Source organism: Cibotium barometz, chromosome 6 (genome assembly GCF_041138505.1).
Source record: "Cibotium barometz isolate CiBa-2024 chromosome 6, ASM4113850v1, whole genome shotgun sequence".
Classification (NCBI taxonomy): domain Eukaryota; kingdom Viridiplantae; phylum Streptophyta; class Polypodiopsida; order Cyatheales; family Cibotiaceae; genus Cibotium; species Cibotium barometz.
In genome coordinates, this window is record NC_141051.1 from 14,022,913 (window position 1) to 14,042,013 (window position 19,101).

The 19,101-nt window shown below is 39.5% G+C and overlaps 1 protein-coding gene across 3 annotated transcripts in view; it reads right to left on the bottom strand.

The window, feature by feature from the left end:
- Positions 1-17,757, bottom strand: part of LOC147637432 (MADS-box transcription factor 23-like) — an 83,062-nt gene extending 65,305 nt beyond the window's left edge. The window contains exon 1 of one of the 3 annotated variants that reach the window (XM_086799229.1): positions 17,209-17,756. In XM_086799229.1, coding sequence (XP_086655355.1) covers positions 17,209-17,456 — 248 coding nt within the window. In that variant the 5' untranslated portion in view covers positions 17,457-17,756. Of the gene's footprint in view, positions 1-17,208 lie in introns of all 3 variants that reach the window. The other 2 variants (XM_086799228.1, XM_086799230.1) reach the window with 2 other exon arrangements.
- Positions 17,758-19,101: the final 1,344 nt, after the last annotated feature.

Consider the following 19,101-nt stretch of genomic DNA (forward strand, 5'->3'; position numbering starts at 1 on the left):
CCTCTTTCAGTAATGTGAGAAGACCTAGGGACAAGTTGGAAGAGCTTATACTACATAACACAAGAGATGAGAATGGAGTTTGGGCTCCAACAAGATTCAGGGTTGGGGCTTGGGTCTACATGCAGCCAAGCTCTAAGGGACCACATCGAGTGCATCAACTAGGGAATATGCTACATCATTGGAAGGGGCGGCTACAAGGCTTCAAGCATACTAAGAAGGAAGGACTAGTTGCCATAGTGCAACATGTGTATACCCTTGGAGACCTATACATTCAAGGCCAACGACCAAGGTTTCCTTCAAATTGTCAGTGTAACATAAACACAGCTTTAACAACATGCTAATATTAGATTTTTTGTTTCAAATTTTCTTATGATCCTCCATTTTCTTGTCTCTCTACAGATACTTTTCCCTCTAATTATGTTGAGGAAAAACCACTCCAAAGCCTCACTGGAGTTTTCTATGCTATGCATGCATCCATTGGAGAGGCAATGTTTGTATCTCAAAGCCCAAGTGATCTTGTACAGAACAATATCTTTTTCTTTTCTCACTCATATTTTGTAGATAAAAAACCAGGTTTATTGGCAAGCTAGAAGAGATCCCCAACCCCTCTTAACAATCCCGAATCGCCCAAACCAGATGCTTGGACCATCTTATGCTTAAAGTTTAAGATGGTAAGTGATATCAAGACATCACTCAAGTTTTCAAAGGCATCTAGGCCAGTAGGGCTAAATTGGTTTTGTCCTTTACATGTTTTTGTGCACATGTTCAATTCCATGCTAATGCACCAAATAAAAACAATGTATATTTGTAATGAGGTACGGTCTGACCAAATTCAAGGATTACTAGGAGAGGGTTGGGAGGTTAATGAGGAGTCACATCAAGGTGATGTGTACAAGTGCAATGTAGTAGATTCTACAATGTCTTACAGGTTCTTGAAGGCATGCTCTATTTTGTACGTGCGTCTGCACTACCAAAGATGGATGCAAAAGCACGGGACATGGATCCCACTTCAAGCCTCAGAAGAAGAAATTATGCTTATTGAGGTAGCTGTGATGATGCAAAATGGATGGATTGAGTGAGTGGCAGCAAGCAAGCATTAGAGCCTAACAGACCTGCATAAACACTTTAGCATCATGGGCTTTGACAATGTGGAAGAGTCAAGTTTCAAGTTGATGAGAAGAAAGGTATATCTGATTCCACTACATATCTAGAATTAACCCTTACACTTTCTGGTTATTGTGCCACTTTCTATATTTTTACAGATTGGGAAGCGTAAGGAGGGGACAACTATGGGAATTATGTATAGGAAAATATTTTAAATTTTCCTTTGATTGCAGAGGGTGGTTGAAATTGACGCATTTGTAGGGAGAGGCAGCGACAGCAGAGACCAGGCCAAGGTCCATGGACATGATGCTGCATTGGCGGACTATCTTGGTCGTCTTCTTATGGATGGCATCGCCATTATCGACAGGGACTACACCCCTCAATCTGCCTTCACTCTCTTCTTTTTGAAAGCCCTCTCTAAGGTGCTCTGTGTAGCCTCTATGGCACAGAGCACCAAATGTATAATTCTGATTTAAAAATCCCTTGCCTTCGATGTTTTTGGTTCTTGGATTTAGGGGTAAGCTTCTTTCTTGTATAGGTATAGCCAAAAGCATAGGCATAGAGGATTCTCAAGAAATAGCTTAATCACTCCTTGAGCACACTCTGTCCCAATAACAAGAGAAGGAAGCTCAATATTGTAAGAAAGCTTTTGTAAAGATGATGTATCACTTCTTATTTATGAATACAATATAGTTTTGCAAACTTATTTTCATCAAGTATATCATTATTTTTTCTAGTTTGTACCATCAATGTTTTTGTGAATGCATCAGAAATGACCCTCGGAGCCTAGGGGAGAGTGCCAGAACAGTGCGAATTTTGAGCCTGCACCGCTACTATATAGAGCCCAAATTCACACTATTTTGGCACAGCTTTCTCAGCCCTTCAGGAGCATTTATGATGCATTGGATGACAAATAATGTATTTTTCACATGATTAAAGGTATTTTTATCTTATAAATTACTATTTTTTATAATCAATGTACTCAACTTCATTATAAATGCATCAGAAATGATTCTGAGTAGCTGGGGAGCAGTGCCAGAAAAGTGCGAATTTTGAGCCTGCACCGCTACTGTAGAGCCCAAATTCGCACTATTCTGGCATAGCTTCCCCAGCCCTCCAGGAGCAATTCTGATGCATTGGATGACAAATAATGTATTTTTACACATGATTAAAGGTATTTTTATCTTGTAAATTACTATTTTTTATAATTAATGTACTCAACTTCATTATAAATGCATCAGAAATGATTTTGAGTGGCTGGGACAGTAGTGCCAAAACAGTGCAAATTTTGAGCCTGCAGCGCCGCTGCAGAGCCTAAATTCGCATTGTTCTGGAATAACTTTCCCAGTCCTCCAGGAGCAATTCTGATGCATTGGATGACAAATAATGCAATTTTACACATAATTAAAGCCATTTTTATCTTATAAACTATTGTTTCTCACAATTAGTATACTCAACTTCATTATAAATGCATCAGAAATGATTCTGAGTGGCTGAGGAAGCAGTGCCAGAACAGTGCGAATTTTGAGCCTGTGCACCGCTGCTACAGAGCCCAAATTCACACTGTTCTGGCATAGCTTCCCTAGCCCTCTAGGATAATTATGATGCATTGGATGACAAATAATGTATTTTTACACATGATTAAAGGTATTTTTATCTTATAAATTATTATTTTTCATAATTAATGTACTTAACTTCATTATAAATGCATCAGAAATGATACTGAGTGGCTGGGGGAGCAGTGCCAGAACAGTGCAAATTTTGAGCCTACAGCGCCACTGTAGAGCCTAAATTCGCACTGTTCTGGCATAGCTTCCCCAGTCCTCCAGGAGCAATTTTGATGCATTGGATGACAAATAATGTAATTTTACACATGATTAAAGCTATTTTTATCTTATAAACTATTGTTTCTCACAATTAGTGTACTCAACTTCATTATAAATGCATTAGAAATGATCCTGAGTGGCTAGGGGAGCAGTGCGAGAACACGGCAAATTTTGAGCCTGCATCGCCGCCGCTCTGCTCTGCAGAGCCTAAATTCGCACTGTTCTGGCATAGCTTCCCCAGTCCTCCACTAGGAGGAATTTTGATGCATTGGATGATAAACACTGTATTTTCACACATGATTAAAGGTGTTTTTATCTTGTAAACTACTGTTTCTCACAATTGGTGTGCTTAACTTCATTATAAATGCATCAGAAATGATCCTAAGTGGCTAGGGGAGAAGTGCCAGAACAGTGCAAATTTTGAGCCTACATCGTCGTTGGTGCAGAGGTCGAATTCGCACTGTTCTGGCATAGCTTCCTCACTCCTCCAGGAGCATTTCTGATGCCTTGGGTGACAAACTGGCACATGATAGACACTCCATGTTAAACAAACATGATGATACCGAGACATTGTAAGAAAAACTTAAAATTTTAACTATCAGAAGGTTACAAATGAAAGCCAGATAGGCTTGTTACAAAGGGGGGTTTGAAACAAAAGAGTTGCTTCAAAAAGAAGGTTAACATCTAAGATCTCTAGATTGTGTCTAGCTCACCTCCTCGAATGCGCTGAGCTAGTTACATGTCCTTGGCAGATATGGTAATCCTCTTTGCATGTATTGCAAGGAGGTTGGTGTCTTCAAAAAGCCCAACAAGGTAAGCCTCGGAGGCTTCTTACAATGCTTCAAGGGCAATCCCCTGCACACGGAACTCTGTTCTATATCGTTATAGAATCTCCTTCACTGTGCAAGCAAAAGGGGCTCTTCTTATCAGCAACTCAGTGTTCCTCTGATAAAACTTGATTTCTTGATTTATTGTGATGCTTGCAATTGAGATTGGAGAATATGGGTTTGCCAAGCTCCACTTGTAGTCAATCTTCTGCTGCAGTATCCTAACAAGCCAAGCTCTCCTTCACCAACAAATTGCATAAAAGATGGAAAGGAGGGTTTGCTCTTAATGGAGGGTCAATTGGATAGAGATGCCCATCAACCCAAAGATCTACATTTTTCTCCTTAGCTATCCTACGAGCTTGGACAGATTGTGCATTAGTAGGATGGGTTTTTTTAGAGCTGCCATACTCTTGAGGAATACGAATGTGTAAATCAACCTTCCGTTTTCTAGCTTCACAAGGGGCTACACACACAGCTTGCAAAGGCTCCATAGCTAAGAAGAGGAAGAAGCTAAAGCAGAGAGATCCTCAGAGGGAGAGAGAGAGAGAGAGAGAGAGAGAGAGAGACTGTTAAAACTTTGCTATTGGAAGTTTAACGCAAATCCGTTTTTCTAAGTAGAAAATGATGGGATCCAATCCGTTAGCCAACCGCCCAACCACTGTAGTGATGGGATCCAATTAAGAATTTGGTTAGGTTTTGTCCTGGGTACCAGGGAAAAGAGTTCCCAAGCCCCCTAGCCAGATATTCATGCAAACTTAAAAGAGTTGGGAGCTCCATGAGAGATAAAAAAGAATGTACTTGGATTATCTCTATGGCAACTTAGATTATCTTGGTTTGTGCTAAATCATCATTAGTATAGTAGTCTAATCTTATCTTGCTTATTATCTTAATTACTATGCATAATCATGATTATCATACTTTTTGATCCTCCATGAGCTCAACCATGATTGATATCTCAACATGGTATTAGAGCCATGATCCCTCTCTATAAATTCTTAAGCATACACGTAATTATCCCTTAATCATTTTAAACAAAAAATTACTACTCTCCAAGTTTGCTCAATTCTCAAAATGTGTTGATTTTTTAGTGAAACAAACCATATAGGCATCTTGCTCTAACCTTAAGCTTCTCCCATCACAAACCTTGTTTCCTAATTCTACCTATGCAAGGAGAATTTGAGAAATTCTCAATCCCTAGCATATTGTGCAAATCTGTCAAATTGTCGAGCTACAAGAAATATTCTTTAAATTCCTCTTAGAGATAGGTTCTTCACTTCTACCTGTTGGAGGATTTGATCAAACTTGTTGCCATGCACCTAATTTTTGCAATTCTCTAGAGTTTGGTTCTTTGCACCATCCTCCAGCTATGCGCCAAATTGGGCCATGAAAGATCTCTGCCCGCTCCGTGCGCAACAAAATCGAGGGTGCAAGCAGCGGAAGTAGCGCATCTTGCACAGGGCAAAACCTCTCACTCGGGGCCTCACCCACAGATATCCGGAGGACAAGAGACTAATCCCTTGGTTTTTCCAAAACCGAACCCGGAAAAACTTCCCTCGCCCCCATAAAACACGCGCGATTCCTCAAGGATAATTTTTATTTTAACATAGTTAAGATCCTTAACTAACCAAACTGATCCGACTGAACCCGTAAGTCACATGATCAGATCAAGGAAAAGACTTGCACTTGGATCATAGAGTCCAATGCTTTTTTCTTCATCAAGAGGCATAGCCGTTGATTCTTTTCCATAGAACAAGGGTTATCCGGGATTTACTTCAACTATCGTAACTTAACAGAATTGAGTCTCATTTTAGGGATCCATCAGTCCAACCTAACCCCATCCAATCCCATGGGTTGGCCAACAACCCAACCACTGTAGTGATAGGATCCATTTAGGAATTTGGTTATGTTTTGTCCCGGGTACCAGGAAAAAGAGTTCCCAGGCCCCCTAGCCGGCGCTTCAGGCAAAGTTCAAGATACTCACACCACTTACACACCCAACATGAAATTGCCCTTTTCACAGATTCAGCTCTCTTTAAAATAATCTTTTAATGAAACCCTAGTATCACTTATCTCATAATCCTCCAAAATATCTAACTTGAATTCTAATTTCTAATCAATCCTTCATCGTTGTACCTATGGCATCATTGGCAACTAGAACGCTCACCACGTGTTCACTCAGGGGCCTTTTCAATAGTTCCTAGCTCATAGTACCCGGAAATATATTCACTTATAAAAATCCAGATGGACTCTCCATTGAAGATCAACAAGATCAACCAACAGATCCATATAAAAGAGCCATGGACTCATCCGTGAGGACCAGCAAGGTTAGTCAACCAAATCCATGCCCGAGTTCAGAAAACAACTCTAACACCTTGTTCCATTTTTTTCCTCGATGCACGGGTGGGTATCTTCGACGACCCAGAGCGCGAGCACCGTATGGTCAGCACCGTATGGTCAGCACCCTCTAGGATCCTTCGCAGGTCACCTAGCGCTTCACTCATAGGCCGCTTCCTTGGTTCCTCATCCACCGCACCGAAAGCTCACCGTTTATATCGAACCGAGGCTGGTCAAGACCTTGGCCGACCTCGCCACGCGAGACGTCCTCCGTTGAGTCTTCGTCAGCTGTTGCAACTTTATCAATTTGGTCTCCACAACCTCGTTCACAAGATGGTCAAAATCCTTTCCGAGCATTCTTGACATAAAATAGTCATTTAAAAACAGGTCATAAATACAGTTTCTAACGAACTCTCATCTTTCCACATTGTTCCACATAATTTCTCGTTAAATTATTCCACATTATTCTACATCAATTTACTTTGCTTAATCCACATCCAATCATATGTATTCCTATCGTCTTTCATCCATTCTCATCCAATCACATCATATTACATCTCATCACATCATATTACATCTCATCCATTCACATCTACCCATATCCACATCACATCACATCCATTCACATCACATCTCATCCACTCAATTCTACCCCGATCCACATCACATCCATTCACATCACATCTCATCCATTCTCATCTATCCATATCCACATCACATCACATCCATTCACATCTATCCCGATTTACATCACATCCATTCACATCTATCCCAATTTACATCACATCCATTCACATCTCTTCTCATCCATTCACATCTATCCCGATTCACATCACATCACATCACATCCATTCACATCTATCCCGATTCACATCACATCACATCACATCCATGCACATCACATCTCATCCATTCACATCTACCCCGATCCACATCACATCACATCTCATCCATTCACATCTATCCCGATTCACATCACATCACATCACATCCATTCACATCTCATCTCATCCATTCACATCTATCCCGATTCACATCACATCCATTCACATCTATCCCGATTCACATCATATCACATCATATCACATCACATCACATCACATCTCATTCATTCACATCTATCCCAATTCGCATCACATCACATCCATTTGACATCACATCACATCACATCCATTCATATCACATCTCAGTAACACTTTTATAATAAAAAAATACTTTTATGCATAAAAATCAATATTAGTGAAAGTAACACTTTTAAATAAAAAAAATTCTTTTATGCATCTATTTATGCATAAAAATCAATATTAGTGAAAGTAACACTTTTATAATAAAAAATTTCTTTAATGCATCTATTTATGCATAAAAATCAATATTAGTGAAAGTAACACTTTTATATTACAAAAATATCCAATATGCATCTTTCTATGCATAGAATTTAAATCTAATGAAAATCACTCTTTTATAATCAAAAAAATAATCAATATGCATCTTTCTATGCATATAATTTAAATCTAATGAAGATCACTCTTTTATAATAAAAATAATAATCAATATGCATCTTTCTATGCATAGAATTTAAATCTAATAGAAATAAAACTTTTGTAATAAAATATTTCTACTATGCATTTTTCTATGCATAGAATGAAAATAATACTTTTAGAATACACAAACGAGGGGGATTACTCTTTTTGAATAATAAAAGGTAAAACTTATTTCACAAATTTTAAGAAAATTTTGCCATAACCTCCTTTGTATGGCTGACCATTTTTTAATTTTTCTATCCTGAAATTACTTAAAAATTAACCCCAATTGGTTTAAAGCATTCTAAACTAATCAATTTTCACTTTTAAAAGAGAAATAATATGAAAAGTTTAATCCCAACAATTAGATTACTTAACTAGGATAAAGAAGGGATGAATTTAAGAAAGAAGAGAGGGGGAAAGCCTTTCCAACAAGGCATAGCATCTGTTTATCATTTTAACATAACAAAAAAAAAAAAGAAAACCATTAAAGAATAAGAAAAAGTAGGATTTCTAACTTACAAAAAAATCTGGGAGCTTTCCTTTGGCTTGATGGTTGGAGGGATCTACTCTTGTTTGCAACAAGAGTGGCCACCAGTTCTTTAGAAGAGGGAAAGGTCAAAAACTAGTGAATTATTAAGAAATTCACAGTTCTTGGCTCTGGGGTGGAGTAGAGTAACAGTGCATAAAACACTATTAAGCTTCAACAAAGGGGGAGGCTTCTATTTATAGGAAAAAGTGAGTTTTTAACCAAGCAAACTTATTCTAGAATTTTTCAGATTAGTTTGGTCAATTTTTGACCATTTTGGAGTCAGTTTAGCTTACTTTTTGGAACTAGACTTGAATTAGGAGAGAGGAGAGATGAAATATCTCAATTTTTGATAATTTAAAACTCCACCACACATCTGAAATAGGCGCCTCCTTTATGAGGGGGGAATTCCCATTGTGAGGTGTCAAAATTTCATTTTTTAGTATTTCCTTTGGTCCTTAGTCCACTCTTCATCTTATGTGAGCATTTACTCATTTTTGGGGGGATTTTCTTTATTACTTCTATTTACCTTCTCCACACATTTGGATGAATGTGATTGGTCCCTCAAAACCTTAATTTAAAATTTTCAAAAAATTTGGACCACCCCTAGGATAAGGCCTCTTGAACAGATTATACTTGATTTCTAATGCACCTTTTGAAAATCTTTTTGAACTTTTATTTCAGGGGAACTTATTTTAATAAGAAGAGATATTTTTTCATTCAAAAATATTCAAAATCTGAATAACCTCTCTCTAGAATATTTTCTCTCTCTAGGCCAAAACAGGTAGAAATAAGATCTTTTATATTTCTGAAGAGGGATTTGATTACAGGGGAAGATACTAGACATCTTGAGAGGCTGGGGAGGAATCTTACATTCTCTCCCACTTGAAAAACAGGAGATGTCCTCATCTCGCAAACTGGGGGTAATCTCGCAACAACAGCTCGGCTTCTTTCTCCCAGGTGGCATCTTCAAAGGATAGAACTTCCATTTGACCAATAATTCTCTCAGAATTCGGTTCCTGAGCACCTTTTCTCGAACATCAAGGATTTCTTCAGGTTGGAGTTCCATCTGCCCTTGGGTTGAAGAAGTTAAGATTTCATCACATCAAGCACATGATTCGGGCTTGGTATATACTTTTTAAGAAGGCTGACATGAAATACATTATGTACTTTGAGATGAGGAGGCAGAAGAGCTCGTACGCTAAGTCACCTACTTTCTTTGTAATCAAATATGGTCCACAATATCAGGGGCATAACTTCTTGTACTTCCCAAGAGATAGAGAACTTCTTTTGGGGTGTACTTGAATGAAGACCATATGTGCTTCTTCAAATTTTCTGTCTGACCTCTTTTTATCTGCATACTGCTTCTGTCTACCTTGGGCAGCTTTTAGAACTTTACAAATTGACTGCATCTATTGCTCGATGTCATCAAGCATCTGTCTTGACATCTCGACCCTAATCAATGGGTCGGACCAAGTTAATGGAGTTAAGCAATCTTGTCCATACAGAGCTTTGAAAGAGCTCATCCCAATACTTCGGTGATAAGAAGCATTGTAGGCAAACTCGATTAGGTGCACATAGCTTAGCCACTTCTTGGGTTCCCTACCACAGCATGACCGAGGTATATCTTCAATTACTTGGTTCACCCTTTTAGTTTGACCATCGGTCTCGGGGTGGTAAGCTATGCTGAGATCCAAGAAAGTTCCTACTGCTTCAAAAAATGCAGTCCAAAATCTTGATGTGAATTTGGGATCTCGATCACTTACTATTCTTCTAGGGGTAGGCCATGCAATCTGAAGATTTCTTTGAGGAACACTCTGGCCACATCCACTGTAGTGTAGGTTTCTTTTACTGGAATATCAGATGGATCAACTACTACGAAGATGGAGTTGTAACCTGATTGCACTGAGGGTAATCCAGTGATGCATTCTCACTTCATCTAGGGGATGTCTAATGGATGTAACTTCCCAGGCATTTTTACTCTCTCGGCCTTGACTTTTTGACAGGTCAGACATTGACATACATGATTAAGTACATCCTTTTTTAGACCAGGCCACCAAAAGAAGCTTTTCTTCACAGACATGATTAAGTACATCCTTTTTTAGACTAGGCCAAAAGAAGCTTTTCTTCACAGACATGTAGGTTTCGATGAAACCTGGATGTCCTGCAATAAGGCTGTCATGGGCTTCATTCAAAATTTGACCCTTATTTCCCTCATCATTGGGAATGCATAGCCTGCGATTATAATACATAATTCCATCATCCAGGCTATACCCTTGAACTCGGTTCAACTCCTGTGGAGTTTTGCTTTCTGCATAAGTAGGGTAGAAATAGGACCAAAGAATCTATCTTGCATGATCTTCTCTCTTGCTTCAATAATCAAAGGATTTGACACTACAATAATTGCAAGCAAGGAGGCTTTTCTACTGAGGGCATCTGCTACCACATTTTCTTTGCCTAGGCGGTACTTGATTTCAAAATCAAATTCCTGCAGGGTCTGCATCCACCGTCTTTGGCGCATGTTGAGATCCTTCTGAGTGAAGATCCACTTTAAGCTCCGATGATCTGTCTCATCAAAGTGAATCTTTGACCCAATAGGTAATGTCTCCACAACTTCAGGGCATATACTACTGAAAGTAGTTCCAGGTCATGGATAGATAATTCCTCTTGCGTTTTGAGTTTTCGAGATTCATAGGCCACTACATGACCTTCCTGCATGAGTGCACCTCCCAGGACAAACCACTGGCATCAATTACTACCTCAAAGGGTAGAGAGAAATCTGGCAACTTTAGAATGGGATTGGTTACCAAGGCGGTCTTCAACTTATCAAAAGCACTCTGGCACCTGGCAGACCATTGAAACGGGATATTCTTCTCTTGAGAAGATTAATCAGAGGGGAAGCTATGAGAGCATACTTTGGTATAAAAATTCCATACCAAAACCAGTCAATCCCAAGAATCCTCTGACTTCTTTCACTGTCTTTGGTTCAGGCCAATCTATGACTGCTTGGACTTTAGCGAAATCTGGAGAAATTCCATCTTTTGATACCAGAAAGCCCAAGTATTCAGCATGGTCGACAGAGAAAGTGCATTTGCTCTTTTTTGCAAAGAGTTGGTGCTTCCTTAGAATCTCGAGAACTTTTCTGACATGAGCTTCATGGTCAGCTGCATTCTTTGAGTAAATCAGAATATCATCAAAGAAAACAAGAACAAAATCATCCAAGTATTCTCTAAGAATGTCCTGCATTAATCGATTGACTGTAGATGGGACATTTGTCAATCCAAACGGCATGATAGTGAATTCATAATGCCCATACCGAGTATTGATGGCTGTCTTCGGGATATCTTGCTCATTAATCCTGATCTGATAATACCCTGATTTGAGATCTATCTTTGTGAAGATCTGGGCTCCACTTAGCCTATCCAGAAGCTCATCAATTTTGGGGATAGGATACTTATTCTTAACTGTCAGTTGATTGAGACCTCTGTAGTCCACACAGAGTCTTAGCGTTCCATCTGTCTTTTTCTAAAAGAGAACTGGCACACCCCAAGGTGAAACACTGGGTCTTACAAACCCTTGTTCTAACAGCTATCTAAGCTATTCCTTGAGTTTGATGGCTTCAGGAACTGGCATTTTGTACGTGCGTAGGGCTACTGGGATGAGCTCCGTTTACTGTCCCTTCCTTCTCCTTGTAGCCAGCAATGCTGCTTGCTCACTTGCCTCCTTCTCCTTGGCTACTACAGTGCCCAACATGTTACACGACTGAGTATTTTACCTCTTTTTTTAAGTATTGTGATTATGTTTAAGCATGTTTAACATTCACTGATCATGTTTTACTCTGTATGTGCATGTGCAAGTTTGTACACGTGTGTGGGTGCAGATACATGCTTGGTGTGTGTGTGTACATGTGTGTGCATGCTCATATGTTTGTACATGTGCATGTATGTGTTTTTGGGTACAACAGCTGAGATCTCTTCTTTGTTGTTGGGCACTTAAGAGCAGCTCAAGGGCTACCCTAGGGCCACCCAAAATGCAGCCCAAGTAACTGAATGAAAAGCAGCTAAGGGACAGTGTGGGGTGACCAAGTGGGCAGCCGCGGGTAGCAAGCCATGCAGCGTAACTAGGTAGTAGCCATGTAGCGCACAAGGGGGCAGCCGGGTCACAATGTTGAGGTGGCCAAGCGTAGCCTAGTCAGCAACAAATGGAGGCCATCCAGGTGACATGGCGGCTGACATGGCACAAGCAGTGACATGGCAGAGGTGGTTGACTGTAGCACAAAATGGCGAGCAGTCCAGCCGGCGCACAGCTACGAACCCTCAAAACGCAGAAGAGAAATGACGAGCAGCCAAACGCAAGAGAAAGCAGCATTGAAAAATCAAAAACGCATTTGTCGTATAATAAAATATATTTTTTTAAAGAAGAGAGAGAAAAACCTTTGAAGAGTTTTTTTTCAACAAAGGGGAAAAGCACTCGTAAAAAAAAATTTAAAAGGGAAAAAGTTATGTTTTTCACCCCAAACTTGTATAAAAAGGGGGCCAAGGCTCTTGTGTATCAACATAACACAAATCTGAGTGAAAGTTTCAAGAAGACTCCTCTACGTGAAGCAAGGAGATTTCTTCTCGGAAGTTGTACAAGGGCTACGCCGACTTCAAGTGATAAATAAATACCTACGGGGGCGCCACGCTTTGCGGCCTATTGGTCTCTTGTGTAGGAGCGCTCTAGCTCCACCTCTTTTTCTTCTTCTTCGTCCAAGTTTATTATTCCACTTCATAAAGAGTTTTAAGTGTGATTAAGTTGTGCTCACCGCCCATCAAGTTTCCGAAGGCCAATTTCAAGGTTCAATTGTTGGGATACATCGTCAACTTTTTCAAGAGGGCGAGCCTGTGGTCGAGACATTTAATAATATGGCTGGAACTAGTGCGGAGATGAAGGATCTATCTTCAGAAGAGAATGACTACTTTGAAGAAGACCAAGAAAGCGAGCAAGAAATACCTCCCGATATGCCTGAGTTTGAAGATAATGATGCCACCTATGAAGCAAAGATGCAGAGCTTGATGGAGGGATTAATGGAACTCGCAAAAGACTCAAGTTTTCCACAAAACTTCAAAGCTGATTCTAAACCACGGAAGCAAGGGTCTCAGAAGAAAGCTAAGCCTCAACATTCGGCTCCCATCCACCCAAATTTTCAGCCATACCCTGATTTTTCTTGTTCTTTTCCCCCACCTACCTATGGAAACCTCGCTAATACTTCTCATCCTAGTTACTTTGGCGAAGACTCTGTCTTTCATTCCATGATGGGTGTACCCAACATGGGTATGACTAGGAGCTATGGTATGTAGCCAGGTATGTATGGAGGTATGCCAAGAGGTATGTATGGAACTTATGGTGGTGGTGGCGGAAGTGCTTTTGGGTGACAATGAGGAGCCTATGGAATTACCTAAAGAGAACTCTAGCAAAGATAAAGGTGTTCAAAGACTGGAAGCAGGGTGCAAGAAAAGTCATGTATTGGCTTTTAGTTAGTATGATAGACACTATGATAGGGCATATATAGGATGTCAACACTCCAGCAGTTGCATGGCAAAACTTGGTGAAGATGCTCTAGACAAACACAAAGGCAAGGAAGTTGTAGCTAAAGCATGAACTGCATACAATGGAGAAGAAGAACATGTCTATCAATGAGTATAAATTGAAGATCAACGGTATTGTTGAATCCCTTAGATCTATTAATGTCTCTGTGGAAGATGATGACTTGGTGAGCGTCTGCTTGAATGTGCTTGGCAAAGAATAAAATCCATTAAAGCCCTCTATTTCTGGAAGAGAGAATGTTCCCAATTTTTGAGAGTTGGTGTGTCTATGTTAATCAAAGAAGAGAAGTCTTTGGGTGAAGACTGCATCTTCAAGCAAACCGGCTGAAGATAGATGTGAGCAGTTGTTTGTTATGTAACACATGTTAAATTTAGGGACTTCAGATGTATCCACAAACGATGATGATGTGTGGATTTGGGAGCCTCTATAATAACCACATGACTTATCATGGTGGTGAGTGGTTTTTAGAGATATCAAAAATTTAGAAAAAACAGGTTATGTGGAGATGGAGGATAACACGGCTCATATTTAGAATGTGCCATTGGCTACGCAGGATGGCAAGATGAGGTACTTGGTTGATGTACTTCATGTGCCTAGCATAACAAAGAATTTGGTTTCTGTTTAGTGGTTGAGAAGGGTTTGTAGGTACACTTTAACCCTGAGAAATTTTACGTTGAGGACTTCAAAAACAAATTTTAATGGGTTACAACAAAGGGAAAAAGAGTGGACATAATGTTTACTTTGGATGTAAGCATGGATGAGGTGAAAGCTGTTACATTTGCACAAGGTGCAGATGTTGTGGTGGCTGATGTAGATATTTGGCACAAACATATTGGTCATGTGAATGAGCAATGATTGAAGTCTATGTAGAATTCAAAAATTGTTACAGGTTTGCCAAAGTGTAAGGTAGATGGAATGCATAAATTATGTGAAGCATGTCAGTTTGGAAAGCAAACAAAGAATGTGAAGCATGTGGTTTAAGGTGGGAGACTTCTTCTCATAATTGGAAACTAGATACTACCATTAGTCATATGAGTGTGAAATATGGAACACACTTAGCATAAGTGAATCATGAAGATATGAAAGAATATGTCTTTGAGTAGCTTTATCTTGTTGTGTCCAATCTATAATCTTAGCTTGCCAAGTTGCAAATAGGGGACCAATAGTAATAAGAGCAATAGGTTGTCCACATCAATTGTTTGAGGAGGGCTCCAATAGTTACTCCAATAGTAATAAGAGCAATAGGTTGTCCACATCAATTGTTTGAGGAGGGCTCCAATAGTTACTCCAATAGTAATAAGAGCAATAGGTTGTCCACATCAATTGTTTGAGGAGGGCTCCAATAGTTACTCAAAACAATCTCGGCAAGATCATTCCCTTCAAGTATAAGTAGAAACTTTGCCTTCGAGCCATGAAAACTAGAGCCTTGGAAGAGTGCAACCGAGCGTTGACCACTAGGAAAATCATTGATGATAGTGGAGGTCGCTAAGGTCGAAAAATATGTGTTCATTGGTTACTCCCTAGAGCAAAATGGTATAGAGGTTACAACCATGTCACACTTGAGATGAGAGTGAGTAGGGATGTTTTCCTTAATGAGATGAGTAGTTGGTACGATGTTGTAAAAGACTCAATTGGGGATGATGCACAGGAGTAAGTGGTTACATAGAATACAGGTCAGCAATACAGTCATTGAGTGGATCAAGAGAGTCCTCTTGTAGAGGATTAGTATGTTAATGGAGAGTCTAGTGGCTCAGATCAGAGCCTTGATGAGGGGTTTGGGACTCCATCTATCAAGAAACCTAGTGTAAGGAAGGCTAAGGTAGTCGTAAGGATACCAAGGATAGATCCAAGACCACGTAGGTCAAAAACCTTGTTCATAGATTGATGTATGATGGCTATATAGCTCACCATTATGCATACATGGAAAAAGTTATGCAAGAAGTTGAACCCACATGTTTTGAGGATGTTGGGCATGTACATTGGGAAAACACCATGGATGAATTGGACTCAAATAAGACATGGGAATTAGTGCCTTTTCATGAGGGTAGAAAAGGATATTGGATGCACAATCATTTCCAAGGGGATATAGGATGTGGCATCTAAATTTCCTTTTTTGCTCCTAACTGCGTGATCTAATCATTTACCTAATCCTAGATGTATGGTTGATCATATATATGTGATCATGCATTCTTTTTTGGAATGTATGGGTCTAGGTAGGGAGGTGATTTAGAGTCCATGGCTTTAGCTTTAGGCTCTAGTAAGAATTTTTTGGATTATGTTTCTCAATCAATCGATTGTAAAAATAAGAAAATCTGATTATTTTAATAAATTTACCTAGAATAATTATAACATAATGATTAGTAAAGTATCTTAGTGTATTACAACTTATGAGAGAAAAGAGGAAAGAGAGAAATCAAACGAAAAGATCTTATAAATAAGCAAAACGGTCAATCCACAAAGCAATAAAGCACACTTAAAGTCGAAAATCTTAACTCTTTGCTGACTATCCATGCACTTCGCTGACTATGTAGCCCAAACTTATTTACATAGATGTACCATTAATTAATGGCTTAGATTTTTTTGCAACCTTAGACATTCATAACTATATACGTTTTGACTTTTTACTTGTGCACTCATAAGGTTAACAATCGTGTGCGCATTGACAAGACTTAGCTTAAATTAAGTGGAGATTAGCCAAAATTTATGGCTACAATAGGTCATTTTTATGAAGAAATCATACTCGATTTCCCTTCAGGAGACCATCAAGAGAGATCGAGGCTGGGGGCGTTTGTTCCTGTGGGGACCTCTCTGTTAGGGTCTCGGAGAGAGAAAGGGCTTCGACGATGTCTGCGTTGCTACACAAAAGCTCAAGAAGCCAACTACATGAGGGAGTATAATCTTTGCTTTTGAGATGTGGCTGGCAGAGAGAGAGAGAGAGAGAGAGAGAGAGAGAGAGAGAGAGAGAGAGAGAGAGAGAGAGCATGCGCTTGAGGTAAACGAGTAACAGGAAAATGAACCAGATGCGTGGAAATGAATGTGAGAGAGAGAGAGAGAGAGAGAGAGAGAGAGAGAGAGAGAGATAATGTGCATGAAAAACAAGAACTAGAAATGAGGGAAAGGGGAGATGGAGAGGCCGGAGAGGGACTGCTCCGTGAAACATGTGTTTTTTAACATGCTACAAATGGAAGGTATTATAAAAGATTTAGAGCTAAAATAGAAGCAACCCAAACCTTAGAAATGTCAATTTTAATTGGCAAAAGCAACGTGGTTGAAGATCCTGCATAAATAATATGGTCGAGCCACCGAACAAACCACAACAATCAAACACACAGGTCCCCCAAACAAAAATAGGCACACAGTTAAAAAGTGGCACAAAGTTGTAGCATTATTATATTTAAAAAAACACACCATTATTATATTTATTTTATTTATAAAAAAAACACAGACACACACACAGAGTTAAGCGGCAAAATAGAGCCTACCTGGGGCTGCCGAATTCCGAGAGCCGGCCTGTAGGGGAGAAGACGATGACCGCTAGCGGGACGTCACACACCACCGAGAGCTCGTAAGCCTTCTTGAGGAGGCCGACGCGACGCCTGGAGAAGGTTAGCTGCCGGTCCGAGGGGTTCTCGATGCGCCGGATGGCCATGGGCAGCTTGCTCCCGCCGCCGCCTGCACCATGGCAGCTGGACTGAGCTGCTGCTGCTGCTTGATGTCGTTGGCTCTCCATCACTCACCAAAAGTATAGAAAGAAAACAAGCAAAACAAGCGGAAGCTGCACGTCCCTCTTGTGCGCTTCTGGTGCGCGCAGAATATAAAAGCCCTTCCTGCCCCTTATATTCTCAACAGGACAAAGCTGGTGGCTTCTTGTCGCTAATTCTCTTCCACGTCTGCGTTAAAGGACCGGAGCTCTTCACATGGGCCGATTTGCCCTGTTAGGCCTGTTAGGCCGTTACATTCGGTCCGATTAAGGCATAGAACTCCTCCCTCTAAGAGAAGATGTGGTGTTCAATTACCAAGGAATATTCTCTAACCTTCTGAATTGACGTTTTTTTATTAGTACTAAGTAGTATGGGTATAGAAACTAGATGCCATTTCTACTTGAACCCAATACCTCTTCTTTGGAGGCATGGGCAATGGGCGACTCGACTCATAGACCCTGTATTCATAGATAATTTAAACAATGGAAATAGCTCGAGACTCACATTGTTGGTTGAACTATAATCTTTTCTTGGAATTATGTCACGCCTACACTACCCTCTTCCATGTCCTACTCTTTCCTCATTGAGTAAAGACTTTTATGGCTAGAGACCATTGTAATTACAGTACACTAACATTTTAGGGGTAAAATGGACCTACTATGGATTGAATGGGCTTACATTGTTCTTGTAATTACATTACACAAACATTTTAGAGGTAAAATGGACCTACTATGGATTGGATGGGAATTTCGAACATTTCTCCTTAAAGATTCCCTTTATAATATCATTAAATAAGCCAAGTTGTAAAGGTTGTGTTCCTTCCACTCTTACATATATTGACTATGTAAATTTACTAATCATTATACTCTAATTATTATAGGTACAAATTTAATAAAATAATAAAATATTCTTATTTTTACAATCGATTGATTAAGAAACATAATCCAAAAAATTCTTGCTAGAGCCTAAAGCGAAAGCCACGGACTCTAAATCACCTCCCTAGCTAGACCCATATATTCAAAACAAGAATGCATGATCACATATATATGATCAACCATACATCTAGGATTAGGTAAATGATTAGATCACATAGCTAGGAGCGAAAAAGGAGATTTAGATGCCACATCCTATATCCCCTAGAAATGGTTGTCATAAGTAAGAAAGAAAGGTTTGGACTCTTAATTATGAAAATGTGAGTTCTATATCAACATATCATGAAAATTGAGATAAATAACTCCACCACATTAGGCACGTGTACACACCATCTATGTCTCTTTGAGTCATTTTGATCAAGCATTCTTATGCAAGGTTTGTCGTGGCCTTAAGTAGATCCATCACTCAAAAGGTTACTCTTTTCTTTTATAAGATGCTTCCATGACAATAATTTTACCATGAAACGGCATGTTAGAAGGAAACGGCATGTTAGAAGGAACTACTTGTCAATTTTACATAATAAGAACATATAAAGTATCGCCATTTTGAGAAATCTGTCAAGACCCCAACTAAAGTATGAACATATGAGAACCTTGAGAGTATCAACAATTGGTTTTGATGAGAAATTGATATATAGAAGCTCGCTCGATGTGTTTGATAAATTGAAAGGATAGAAAAGATGAGAAAGAGATTGATGCTAGACTTTAAGGATCACAAATTAGTTCTCGATGCACTATCTCC